The sequence below is a fragment of the Elaeis guineensis genome, chromosome 7 (assembly GCF_000442705.2).
Source record: "Elaeis guineensis isolate ETL-2024a chromosome 7, EG11, whole genome shotgun sequence".
Classification (NCBI taxonomy): Eukaryota; Viridiplantae; Streptophyta; class Magnoliopsida; order Arecales; family Arecaceae; genus Elaeis; species Elaeis guineensis.
In genome coordinates, this window is record NC_025999.2 from 99,298,727 (window position 1) to 99,310,768 (window position 12,042).

Genomic DNA, 12,042 nt, shown 5'->3' on the forward strand with positions numbered 1-12,042 from the left:
GGCTGAATTTTGTTAAATAAATTTCAACCATAGAAGAATTTTTCACAAAAATTGTAATGGACAAGTCAATACTCATAATTATTGTTTTGAGACATCCATTTAAAGAGAGATAAAATCATATATAAGTTTATCTATTGTTGGGTGGATGATGCATGTCAATTTCTTATACCAGTGAATAGCTATTGAATAATTGGATTATGTTTATATAATCCACTTCAACAAATTTACAATATATTGATAAAGAGGAAATGGAAAGTTATTCGGACTCATTTCTCTGAAAAACACTGATTTACTTTAGACGATGCACGTCGCATTACCACCAATCACCATTTCAACACAAATCAAATGTACAGCAAAGAACCCCTACATGTTCCCATCAGCCCAAATGAAAATTTGACGCATCTCAATGGCATACCATAAAATGGAAGATTAGTAATAATAGAACAGTTTCCATCTAATATTTGAATAAATTTTAAGTTTGAATTACTTCAGAGAGAACATTAAAAAAATCCTACAACAGACAGCAGTGATCTTATAAGAAATAAAGGACCTGGTTTTTGTGACTGAAAAGCAGTCTGCCAGTAAGTTCAAAGTAAAATATAAATAAATAAATCATAAACATTTCAATATCATTTGATAAGTGCTTTGAAGGATTCTAAAAGAAATTCAAAAAACTAAATTTTAAATATGATAATCCATCTTAGATCAATATTTATAATCACCGAACACCACATATATCAAAACTCATTTTCTAATTAAGAATTTAAATAAATTTGATTTTTTTGAAAATAATTTTAAAAATGACACCAAACATTCCCAAAAATAGACAGCTTATTCCGTTAGAAAACAGAAGAGCCCAAAGAAACCTCGTAATTTTTTCTTCAAAATTCCGGAGTTACCTAACTCTAGTTTTGGATGGATGAAATCATCTGCCTATGACAAAACATGTACCAAGATTTGCTAGTTTCTAAAGCCAGCAGTTTAAGTGATACAAGAGCAGGCCATATTACGCACATACCTGAAAAGGTCGTGAGCCAATTTGACATTCCATAATACCCCTGTTCGGCAGTAAATCCGGCGAGTTGCGCCAATCCGGCAAAGTAAACTGCTAGCCGTAACCATACCGTCAACAGAGAGTCCCACAACAACAGCAGCCATATGCCATTTTAATCCCCATGCAAAAAATGACGAATCCGAACTTCAGGACCAAACAAGAATAATCCCATTCCAGACCGCTCTGAATAGAGTCAGAAAACATCTAAAAGTTGCCACGAGACTAACATGGAACTACCTACCCAGCACTAGGTCACCTGTCAACCCCAGTTACCAATAGAGAATATTCCCACTGCCCTTATAAACAGGAAGATTTAACAGAGCACAAAAGGCAACAAAATAAATTCAAGTAGCTTCAGTCAATTTCTCAGGAACAAAAACAAAAACGAAACAGAGTTTTCACAAACGCGCTACACCGATGGAGAATAGAAGAAGCCTAACTTGAGCTACAGAAAAAAGTTGACGTCTTGGGGGACATTCGACATAAAAAATCTTAACCAGTGGTTGCCTGGGCCTTGTTGAGGATAACACCCTCATATTTGACCTGGAACCACTTCATGGCATCCTCCTTGGTGACCCTGTGCTGTATTCCAACACGAGACTTGCACCTGCGGCGACGGCCAACACGATAACCAGGCCTCTCCAGAACAACATAAAAATCCATGCCATAAATACCTGTCGAGGGATCATACCTGTAGAAAGAACATAAAAATCTGATGGATCAATTGATGAGACTAATTTGGATTTCTCAAGGCAAAATACTTTACTTTAGCCAGCATCATACCTGTAAAAACTGTAATGGCATGCATGGTTATGCATGCAGCCTTTTCAAGACAGGAGTGCAATTTCTATATGCATAGGGAAACTAACAGAATGCAGGTCTCCTAATGTAAACTCAATCACCACAGAAGGTGGAATTGCAAACTAAGTCATGGACTTCAAAATCACAGGTCAGACTGCATGGATCACTCTCAATGGTGGAGCCAAGATTTTCACCTTGGGGGTTTAATATATAAATTAAAATAAATAAATAAAAACAAACTTAATAACATTATATTAATTGAAAGTGAGAGAGAAAAAATAAGGAAAAAAGGTGAGAGAAAAAATTCGAACCTAGGACATGGGGGATGAAGGGTGGGGGTTCAAACTATTAAGCTGACTAAGATTTTTTATTCTATGAGGATTCAAAAAAATATATATATACAAAATTTTTTGAGTAATATTTACATACCCCTAAGGGTATAATGGGTATTGCACCAAAATTTGGGGGTTCAATTGAACCCCCAATACAAAAGGTCGCTCCGCCCCTGATCACTCTGACAAGATATTGCAATAAAACTTTCTGCCATCTATCTATTAATTTGTTTCCAGAAGTCAATTTGACTGAAGAGCCAGATATTAAAAGAGAGAAAATCTTGGAGGGAAAAAATCAGACCATGTATCAAAAACATGTTTATGCTATCAATAGGAGCTAAGAACTATTCATCTATTAAAAATATAAAATAGTGTCCTGATAATTTGAAATAGGACCATTTTAGATAATACCTGCCAACAAGCACCTGCAGGGTTCAAACCCAGCTAGTCCATGCAACAAGTGTAAAAAAGCTTGTATTTCATGGAAGATTTGTTTACATTAAGTCCTATTACCAAATTTGATAGTGTAGACACCATTTTCCAGTGAAAAATAAAATGGTCACCCTCCCCTTCACTGATAGTGTCCTACATAGACTATTTTGTCGAAGGCACAAAGATACTATCACCACCACCCTCTACAAGCATAACAAATCTTCCCCACTAACCTTTCAATTCCATAATGCTAAGCATGCCTTGCAATGCTTGTTCAACGTAGGTCGGCTGATTGAAACTCTATGATGCTAGTTCAGCGTAGATAAGCTGGCTGAGACTTAGAATGGATAGATTACACAAATAAGACACAAAAATGTACTTGTATTTGAGAAAGCAAGAAGCATCAACTTCATTGAAAAGAGCAAGGATGTAATCCTTATATTCCACATCCATAAGCTCACCATGAAAAAGGTCATGAATTCACAAATCCCATGAAACACCATTAGCAAGCAAAAAAATATTATCAATGTTTTGGCTACTTGAGGATTCTAAGAGAGAATTTGAGAAATTATACAAAACATAAGCTAATTTAATATTAAATAATCTGACATCAAAGTAAAACATCCGCATTCAACCACTTTTGTGAAGGTTAATCAACAGACAATTTGATCATTAATATTGTCAAAAACACCTTTCATACAGTGCTTTACAAAATCTATCATTGCCTTGTGCCTTAGACAATAAAAAAAGTCTAACTTTGTTGCCTTTTTATCACCAACATTATAATCAACTGACATAGAATCTTCATCTATCAAATTCTATGGAATGATGCTGATCTACTTGATGAACATTATCTGGGTCAAATCACATCATAGCACTGTTAGCAATGGCTTTAGCATATAAGAACAAAAAGGTAGTTAAAATTCTAGTAGTATCTCTAAACAAACCAAAATATTGTAGACCATGCTCAAATATTCTTTGAACTCTGTTTTGTTTTACACTTGTCCTAACCAGTCAGAATAAAATTCAAAACACTAAAATGATAAATTCCTAACAAAAATCCCAATTAGAGTTCATATATCAAAAAAAATCCATCAATACTCAAATTGATATGATCAAGCTATAGGGCATAAAGAGGTTTAAGGTCGGTTTCCGCTAAAGCATAATGGAATCTTGATCCATTCACAACAATCCTCTAACCAAAGCTTAAGCTAGCTTGATCAAATTAGCCTATTGATTCAAGAGACCATTAAGACAATACACATGAAAAGTAACTAGACAAGTTAGCCAAGAAAATTATTATTCACCAATCTCATATAATCAAGACATGCTCACTGCAATATGAAATTTGAATCACAACTCTTCCGATGAGAGATGGATGTGCATCTATTGCAGGATCAAACATCCAGAGATATTAAGGAAAGACAACCATTTCCGTAATATACATACAAATGCTTGATCAATTTCAAAATTGTATTATTTAATTCAACAGTCAGGAACTGCAAAAATATAATCCTCTCATATTTTTCTGAACGGACTAGACACTTAAATTTCATATTTATGCATCTTCTAACAAATAGTTTTAAGAACAAACAAGTAACATCACGAATAAAGAGTAAATTTCACTTACTTAATGCCCAGATCAATATGTTCTTGAATGCCAAAACCAAAACATCCAGTATCACTGAAGTTTCTTCTCAACAACTCATATTCCTTCACTTTCAAACCGCTCTCCAAAAGCTGCATTGCCTTTTCTCCTCTGACAGTGACATAGCACGCAATCTTTTCATTACGCCTGATTCCAAAGGACCGAACAGTATATCTTGCTGCAGAACAAGATCAACCATGACAGAAGGGCCATCAAGGAAAGGAAACCAAAATTACATAGAAAATAGAAATGAAACAAAGAGAATAATACCCTTTGAGAAAACTGGTGTCTGTCCACTCAACTGCTCCAACACCTGCAAACAGAAGTACATAGAGCATAATACTTCAAATAGATCTCTATACGAGAGAGAGAGAGAGAGAGAGAGAGAGAGTAGTTATATGACATAACATTGCTAGCTTTCTTTAAATGGAAATATAATGTAATTCGAAGTGATTAGACTACAGTGCAATTCCCTTGACTAAAGATTTTCCAGAAATACTAAAATGACACTTTTTATTCATTACACCACGAACATTCCAAGCCAGATGCATTCAGGATTTAAATAATGCATGCAAATTCTACCAAAGCCAAAATAATGCAAAGCAACAGTGCTTACATTTTCCACAATTTTAAACAGTAGTAGCTTCTTAACAAATTCCACGATTATCCATAAAAACGGTCAGATTCTGGTCCTGCTATCCCAAATTCTAAGCTAAAGAAGTAATCCTTAAATGAACATGGAGACAGTCAACAACATAGATTGAAGAAGAGGTACAAAAAAAAACGAATATGAAAAAGGGGAAAGAAAATCCTACGATTTGATACTTGAAAAGAAAAGAAGATAAAATCAAAAAAAAAAAAAACAGATCCATCAATAGGCTTCGATCCGAGATCCGATCAACGGAGAGATAGAAGAGTTGCACCTTAGCGGCTCTGGTGAGACGATCACCGCTCTCACCAACGGAGATGTTTAGGACAAGCTTCTGCACCTTGATCTCTCTCATCGGGTTCGACATCTTCTTCTCCGAAGCCTGCGAAGAAAGGGAAGAAGACCACGATAACGTTAATAGAAGGAAATAGAAAAGAAAGCAGAGAGGAAAGGGGAAAGAGGAAGAAGGATTCCGACCATCGAGAAAGAACTCTGAGGGGAAAGGGGCGGTCCGGGCGGAGGATCTGCACAGGACGAACTCAGTCCTGCAAGCAGGAGAATAAGGAAAACCCTAACGTACGAGCACCGCCGCTAACTGATAACTCTTGTTGGACTGTTGCCCGCTTGCATCTGGACAACGAAAATACCACCACGAACTTTTTAATTATTGAACAAGTGAAAAGAAAAAAAAAATACCTTCCGTTTCCGGGAATCGAACCCGGGTCTCTCGGGTGAGAGCCGAGTATCCTAACCAACTAGACTACAACGGAGAAGGAATACGTGGTGGACAAAACCATATATTAAAATTATAACAAAAAAATTCAAAAAACAATTTCCGTTGCCGGGAATCGAACCCGGGTCTCTCGGGTGAGAGCCGAGTATCCTAACCAACTAGACTACAACGGAGATACACATTCTTTGTGACTCCTAATCAAATCTACTCTTGCATAATGGTTAGTTGCCAACTTACCAAGAACTTTGTATTTTCAGATTGCCGCTTGATAACTAGAATTAATATATAGGGGACACCATTTGAGAATAGCAAACCTACCGAAACCAAGAAAGAAACAAATCTTCTGATTCTTTTTCTCATCGATGAAAGAGAATGGACAATTTGAATCATGATCAGGTATTCTCTGACACACTTACAACATAGGTAGATGCACTAGTCCATCAATGGTTGAACATCAAGGTAGCAGTCCTATAGTTACTCATATTATCTGTGTTTTGTTTGAAATTCAGCCGTTTGATTTAAGAGAGAATTCCAATTTAGGAAGAGATAACCACATCTTTGCTTTATGGCTGCAATTGGGACAACATTTGTACCGCAAACCTTTCTGATATAGCAATCATAGATTGAAGCTTCAAACGATCAGTAGTAATTACATAGAAATTAACAGAATAATTAAGCAAATTAATGAGGTCACATAGAGTAGGAAAAGACATCTGCAACTTCACACAGTCACACAAACATGCTGAAAAAAAAAAGGGAAAAGAAAAAAATGTACAACAACAGTAAACAGTTATAGGTTCTTGAACTGTCCCAATCATAGTTTCATGAGACTTCAACCAGTAAGATCTTTCACAAATGATTTCTGTCATTTCATCTTGAAAAGCTTCTGCTCATCAAGAAGATTGCAACAACCCCTTCAAAAGTTCTAAAAGCTCTCCCTTCTTCAGCTTTGAGTAACCTTTTACTCCTCTTTTTCTTGCTAGTTCTTTCAGCTCAGGGAGCTTCATCTCATCCAGTGTCTGTATTTCTGACTTCTCCTCTGCAGCAACTACTGGCAGACATTCCTCAGACACCTTCTGAATGCTTTCCAGTGTTAACGAAGGTGGTGGAATGGGTGACCTCTTCACAAAATTTGTGACAGGCCTTGACATTTTGACCTTTCCAGATGTCACAGCATCATCTGTTGTTTCATCTACTGATGACAATATATCATCTGGGCTTGGAACTTTATCTACAAGCATAAAGGATAAGAATTAGAGAGGCTGATATGAATCAAAGAACATCAAGACGTGTGTGCTTGAGCATATGCTTGCGCATACGCATACACAAACAACGTCTGTGTGTGTGAGAGGGGTTTACAGGACAGATAAATATTTGTCTCCCGTGTCAATTAAAAATTTATAAATAACTCAGGAGAAAAGAGAAAGAAGAGGCAAATTTTCCTATAATTCTGATTGATATACCTCTTGCTTGTTTCTGTTTTACATACTTCCGTCGAGATCCCAGAACTGATTCGGTTGTTTGCTTTTCTTTTGGATTGCTGGGGCTTCTTCTCTTGGAACGTGCAGATCCTCCTTTTGATATAGATGTTTGTATTCTTTTAAACAATGCTATTATCTTCTCCTGACTAGAGGATTTGGATGTCTCATCACTGGTATTTGATGAATCTTTCAATCCATCACCACCCTTTGCAGCCCTATCTGCAGAGGCATTTCTTCGAGGACGTCCTCTTCTATTTCCTTCAGATCTAATAATTGACACAGATGGCTGAAGTAGGCCTCCTTGGGAAGCAAAGTGTAGAGTCCCATCTGCAATCTCTGCCAAGTTCAATAAGCTGCATCAAAAGATAATATCTCAGTTGGTGGTAGCTGAGATGCACAAAAATTTATTGCAAGTAAGGGAAAACAACAAGGGGATAACTATAAAACTAACAATTACTTTTACACAAGACAGCTTCAGTTACAATATCAGAAATATGCAATGATATGTAAGAGATGAAATCTCTCCTTTGACCACCAGAATAAAGATAAGCAAGCAAGCTAGATAGGCATGCACGTGGAGAGCTCCTTCCTTCTACAATTTGACTGTATCGCATTTGGACTATTATTCTTTTATATTTTAAGAAACTAAAGAATTACCCTAAGGAAATGAGCTAGCGTTCAAGATTGTTGAAAAGGAACTTCAATTTAGACTGAGAACAAGATAACTTCAGTAGACTGATCTAGCACCTTTACTATGTAATGTCCACTCATTATTGATGAAACATGAGTATACTCACGAAGTCACATCATAAGATTGAATGAAGTATTCCTCTATGTCTCCTTTGTAGCTAAATTTAATTTTCATCTTTTTTTTTTCTTTGGGAAAAATTGTGATTCATTAAGATAATGAAGGTCCTCTATATCTAAATTTCATTATACTCATTATTTATGCATCTAATAGACATCACTTCTATTAGCTCAGAATGGATTTTGGGATGTGGTCGGCAGTAAGACAGTGCCTTTTCCTCCTCGATACTGATTTTGTATAATCTCTATACTGTAACCTAATGCTCTTAACTCACTCAACAAGCTTAAAATTCCTGCAACTTGGCTTGTATTAAATTTTCAGAACCTTACAGATACGCTCATGAAGTTTTGATGTTCATACCATCGCATGTAATTCTTGCACCTTTGATTTGCTGCATAATTGACATAATTCTTGTAATGTGTCCTGCCAATCACATATTGCAGACCATTGACCTTGAGAACCTTTACCTGATCCTGAATTCAAAGCACATTGACTGATTCATGTCATGCCAGCTAGAGATGATAGAACAATGAAGTTTTATCCTGAGTTTCACAAACTCTTTTCTTTATGAGGTGTTTCAAGTGTCTGCCTGAGTCACATAATACCTCATGAAATCAGCCAAACAAACAAAAATGAATAAAAAAATTCCAACATAATTACAGCCATCTCTCACAAGTCTTCGTCATAGTGCATAACTTCAGAACCCCTATACTTTCTCAAGGCGCATGTATCAAAACAAATCTCAATTCATTTATCCAGGAATCACACAAACCCAATGTGATCAAATCATTCAATCCTAACCTTTTCCACCCCCCCAAATCCTATTGCTTTCGGGCTGTAACATTGGCTGAAAGTAAAAAGGCCTTTTTGTTGTTGTACCAATGAGGAGTTGGTTAAACAAGACATAGAAAGGAATCACTAAGCCAAAGAAAATTCAATTTGCCAGAAAACCAGAACAGAAAAACGAACTAAGACAAGCTCATCAAACACCTATATATTCCCTCACAAACTGAAACAGAAGCTCAAGATTTGGAACAAAAAGGTATGGACAAAAGGCAGAGAGAAAGAGGGTTAAAAAAGCTCCTGAAGCTTTCCTATTTTAGAGTAAATAATAGGGTTAGGGTTACCTTTCCCATGGATAGACTTGGCATGACTGAACTTGAGGAGCGGGAAGGTGAAAGGCATGCGAACGCCGCCATTTGGTAAGAGAACAGCGTGCATCCTCCCCCACCCAACGCCACCTGTCTGTGTCCCCAGCGGGAGAACGGATTGGACTTTGGCGCCCATCCACAGCCACTAAATATACCCTCGAGAGCGCACGTGCTTAGCACGTGAAAATCGGCGGGGTTTATATTAGTTTGAATCCCAAAACCCCGACATTATTGGTTTCTCACCCGGGAAACTCCCTCGGTAATGGCGGCAGTGGCTCCCCTGTTCCTTGCTCTTCATCTCCGTCGAAGCGGAAGTACCACCGGAGCCTCTCTAACCTCCCATCCTCTTCAAAATCCCAGCTTTCTCTGCGGAGTTTCGAGTCCTGGGAACCATTACAAGTGCCTCCACTTCAATCTACGAGAAGCGGGGGATCGATCTTAATGATGAAATCCGGAAGTTTTGCCGAACGGACGACCTAAAAGAGGTCACGAGATTGATTTATGACACCAATTCGATGGATTACTTCCTCAATTCGAAGAATTTTTTCTCTTTTCTTCAGCTATACGCCAAGCTCGGATCGTTAGCAAACGGAAGCAAAGTTCACGGTGTCATGTCCTCCCTAGTGCCCAAGGTGACACTCTTTTGGTTTCAAAATGGTCTTTACGTACGTTAAATGTGGCGATTTGAGGGAAGGAAGAAGGGTTTTGATAGGAGTTCCTCCAAAAGTCGCACTCTTCCTTGGAATCTATTGTTGAAAGAGTATGCAAAGGTTGGTGATTTCGATGAAAGCATCAATTTTTTGAAAGAGATGCAGTATTCAAGAGTTAAGCCGGATTCCTAAACTTTCACCCGGATCTTGAAGTGCTTTGCTTCTTTGGGCGGTGTCTCTAAAGGGGAACAAATTCGTCAGGGTCTGATGAAACTGGGCCTTGGTGCTTATAATGCAGTTGGGAATGCTCTCATTGCCCTGTATTCCAATTTGTTTGATGAAATGCCCGATGAAGATGTCATATTAGTGGCTGCATTTCTAATAGTCTTCCAAGCAAGGGAATTGAGCTGTTAACAAGGGGATGGATGTAGACTTAGCAGCACTTATAATAAGGAAGTAACTGTCAGCAACCTCTTTGATCGACATATACTCAAAATGCTGTAGTTTGGAAGGTGCATCTGGAGTTCTTGAGAGGATGGTTCAGAGGAGCATTGTATCACAGACTTCCATGATCCAGGCATAGACTCGGGCTGGACTACTTCGTGAAGCAATTGCATTATTTGGAGAATGGAACCAGTGGGTGTTAGACCAGATCTATGTTCTGTCACGAGTGCTCAATCATGCTTGTGCTTGTAGTGGTTCATTAGACCTGGGAAGAATGTCCATGATTATGTAGCGAGGAATGGATTGGAGATGAATCTTTTTGTTGCCAATGCACTTATGGACATGTACTGAAAATGTGGGAGCATGGGAGAAGCTTGATCCTTTTTTGATAATACCACCAGTAAGGATATTATTCCATGGAATACCTTGATTGGAGGCCACTCAAAGAACTGTTTTTCTAATGAGGCACTTGGCTTGTTCAGCAAAATGCAATTCAACATGACGCTAATTCATTGATATTAAGGCAGGGCATATTTCAGATACGTGGCAAATGCTCTTGTTGCTATGTGTGCAAAATGTGGTGCAACACTGCTTGCATGTCTACTCTTTGATAGACTCTTCAAAAGGACATTATCTCATGGACAGTGATGATTGCTGGATATGGAATGCATGGGCATGGAAGAAATGTTATTGCCGTCTTTAAGGAGATGAGAGGCAGTGGAGTACTGCCGTACTGTATGGGAAACGAGAATTTTACCGCTATACTGCTTGCTGACAAGGGATGGGAATTTTGAATATAAGGAGAAATGAATGAAAGTCTGAAACGGAGCCGTGCTGGACATTTAGCCAAAGCATACGTACTCATAGAATTAGTGATTATTGAGCCATTTCCGCCGGAGTGCAATGCTCTGTGGTTATAGAATGCATAGGGATGCCAAACTTGCCGAGAGAGTTGCTGAACGTGTTTTGGAATTAGAACCAGAAAACAAACAGAAAAGATTGGTGGCCGTGGACTTGGAAGAACCCAAGCCGCAGTTCGATAGAGATCAAGAGCCAGATTCAAGTCTTTGTTGCACGATTTAAGTCATATCTACAATAAAAAGAAGACAGCTATTTCTCAAAGAGGTGAGAAAGGATGAAGATGAGGGTGATGTCCCAAAGAAGAGGTGTGCCTTGACAAAAACCCAGAAGTTAAGCCCATTAAGTCACCAAGAACTTGAGAGTCTTGTGTGGTGACCGTTACGAGGTTGCCAAGTTCATTCCAAGATGGTGGATAGGAGAATCATCTTGGGCGGCCGGGGTCTCCTGCTCACTAGAATTTGGGATCTAATTAAGGTGATCTAATTTGGGAAGACTCTAGTTGGCATTACCACAAACATGGTCCGGAAGTTGGAAGTGCTCGATAGGTCCTGAAGATAAATCTGGTGTTGGTGCATCACAACTTATACATAAAATTACTGCAACTTGAATACTTAGAGACGCATCAGACCTCTTCCTATCGGTAACTTCATACAAATTTTGGGTTCATGTTGGACCATATTATCAAGTTTTACAGCCCCGGAGAAAATTTTAACAATCATTACGCCTACCATTTGTCCTTCGACGTCTGCTTGCTCAAGAAGACTGGCACGGCCAGTACCAACCTTGGCCTTGGGCGAGTTTAACCTGATCTAACCTAGAAAAATGACCCCATAATCCAACTATTAGACTCATTCATGGAGATGGATAGCTGGATAACTGTATTTCTATCAAACAATGAATTACAGTATGACGAAATATGTTCTATCAACGATAATTAGATTACGGTAATACACAGAATAACAAGCTCTTTTCAGCCTAAGCAATACAGAGAAATAATT

General features: G+C 38.1%; 2 protein-coding genes, 2 non-coding genes and 1 pseudogene across 6 annotated transcripts; 1 reads left to right on the forward strand and 4 right to left on the reverse strand.

Annotated features, from left to right (window-relative positions):
• Positions 1 to 1,199: 1,199 nt before the first annotated feature.
• Positions 1,200 to 5,569, reverse strand: LOC105048105 (large ribosomal subunit protein uL5). The gene is made up of 5 exons (XM_010927306.4): positions 5,394 to 5,569; positions 5,191 to 5,298; positions 4,538 to 4,580; positions 4,250 to 4,445; positions 1,200 to 1,745 (listed from the first exon to the last, which is right to left on the reverse strand). The coding sequence occupies exons 1-5, from the start codon at positions 5,394 to 5,396 to the stop codon at positions 1,547 to 1,549; spliced, it is 549 nt and encodes a 182-aa protein (XP_010925608.1). The 5' UTR covers positions 5,397 to 5,569; the 3' UTR covers positions 1,200 to 1,546.
• Positions 5,570 to 5,613: 44 nt separating this feature from the next.
• TRNAE-CUC (transfer RNA glutamic acid (anticodon CUC)) lies at positions 5,614 to 5,686 on the reverse strand. Its single transcript has one exon. It is a non-coding gene; the product is annotated as a tRNA-Glu (tRNA).
• Positions 5,687 to 5,749: 63 nt separating this feature from the next.
• TRNAE-CUC (transfer RNA glutamic acid (anticodon CUC)) lies at positions 5,750 to 5,822 on the reverse strand. Its single transcript has one exon. It is a non-coding gene; the product is annotated as a tRNA-Glu (tRNA).
• Positions 5,823 to 6,298: 476 nt separating this feature from the next.
• On the reverse strand, positions 6,299 to 9,340 carry LOC105048104 (uncharacterized). 3 transcript variants are annotated; one of them, XM_010927305.4, is made up of 4 exons: positions 9,066 to 9,210; positions 8,299 to 8,411; positions 7,113 to 7,483; positions 6,299 to 6,880 (listed from the first exon to the last, which is right to left on the reverse strand). In XM_010927305.4, the coding sequence occupies exons 1-4, from the start codon at positions 9,135 to 9,137 to the stop codon at positions 6,543 to 6,545; spliced, it is 894 nt and encodes a 297-aa protein (XP_010925607.1). In that variant the 5' UTR covers positions 9,138 to 9,210; the 3' UTR covers positions 6,299 to 6,542. The 3 variants fall into 3 exon arrangements, with proteins under 3 accessions (XP_010925607.1, XP_073116551.1, XP_019707330.2); XM_073260450.1 differs by lacking the exon at positions 8,299 to 8,411 and having other exon boundaries at positions 7,113 to 7,457; positions 9,066 to 9,340; XM_019851771.3 differs by lacking the exon at positions 8,299 to 8,411 and having other exon boundaries at positions 7,113 to 7,466; positions 9,066 to 9,327.
• Positions 9,276 to 11,929, forward strand: LOC114914375 (pentatricopeptide repeat-containing protein DOT4, chloroplastic-like; annotated as a pseudogene).
• Positions 11,930 to 12,042: the final 113 nt, after the last annotated feature.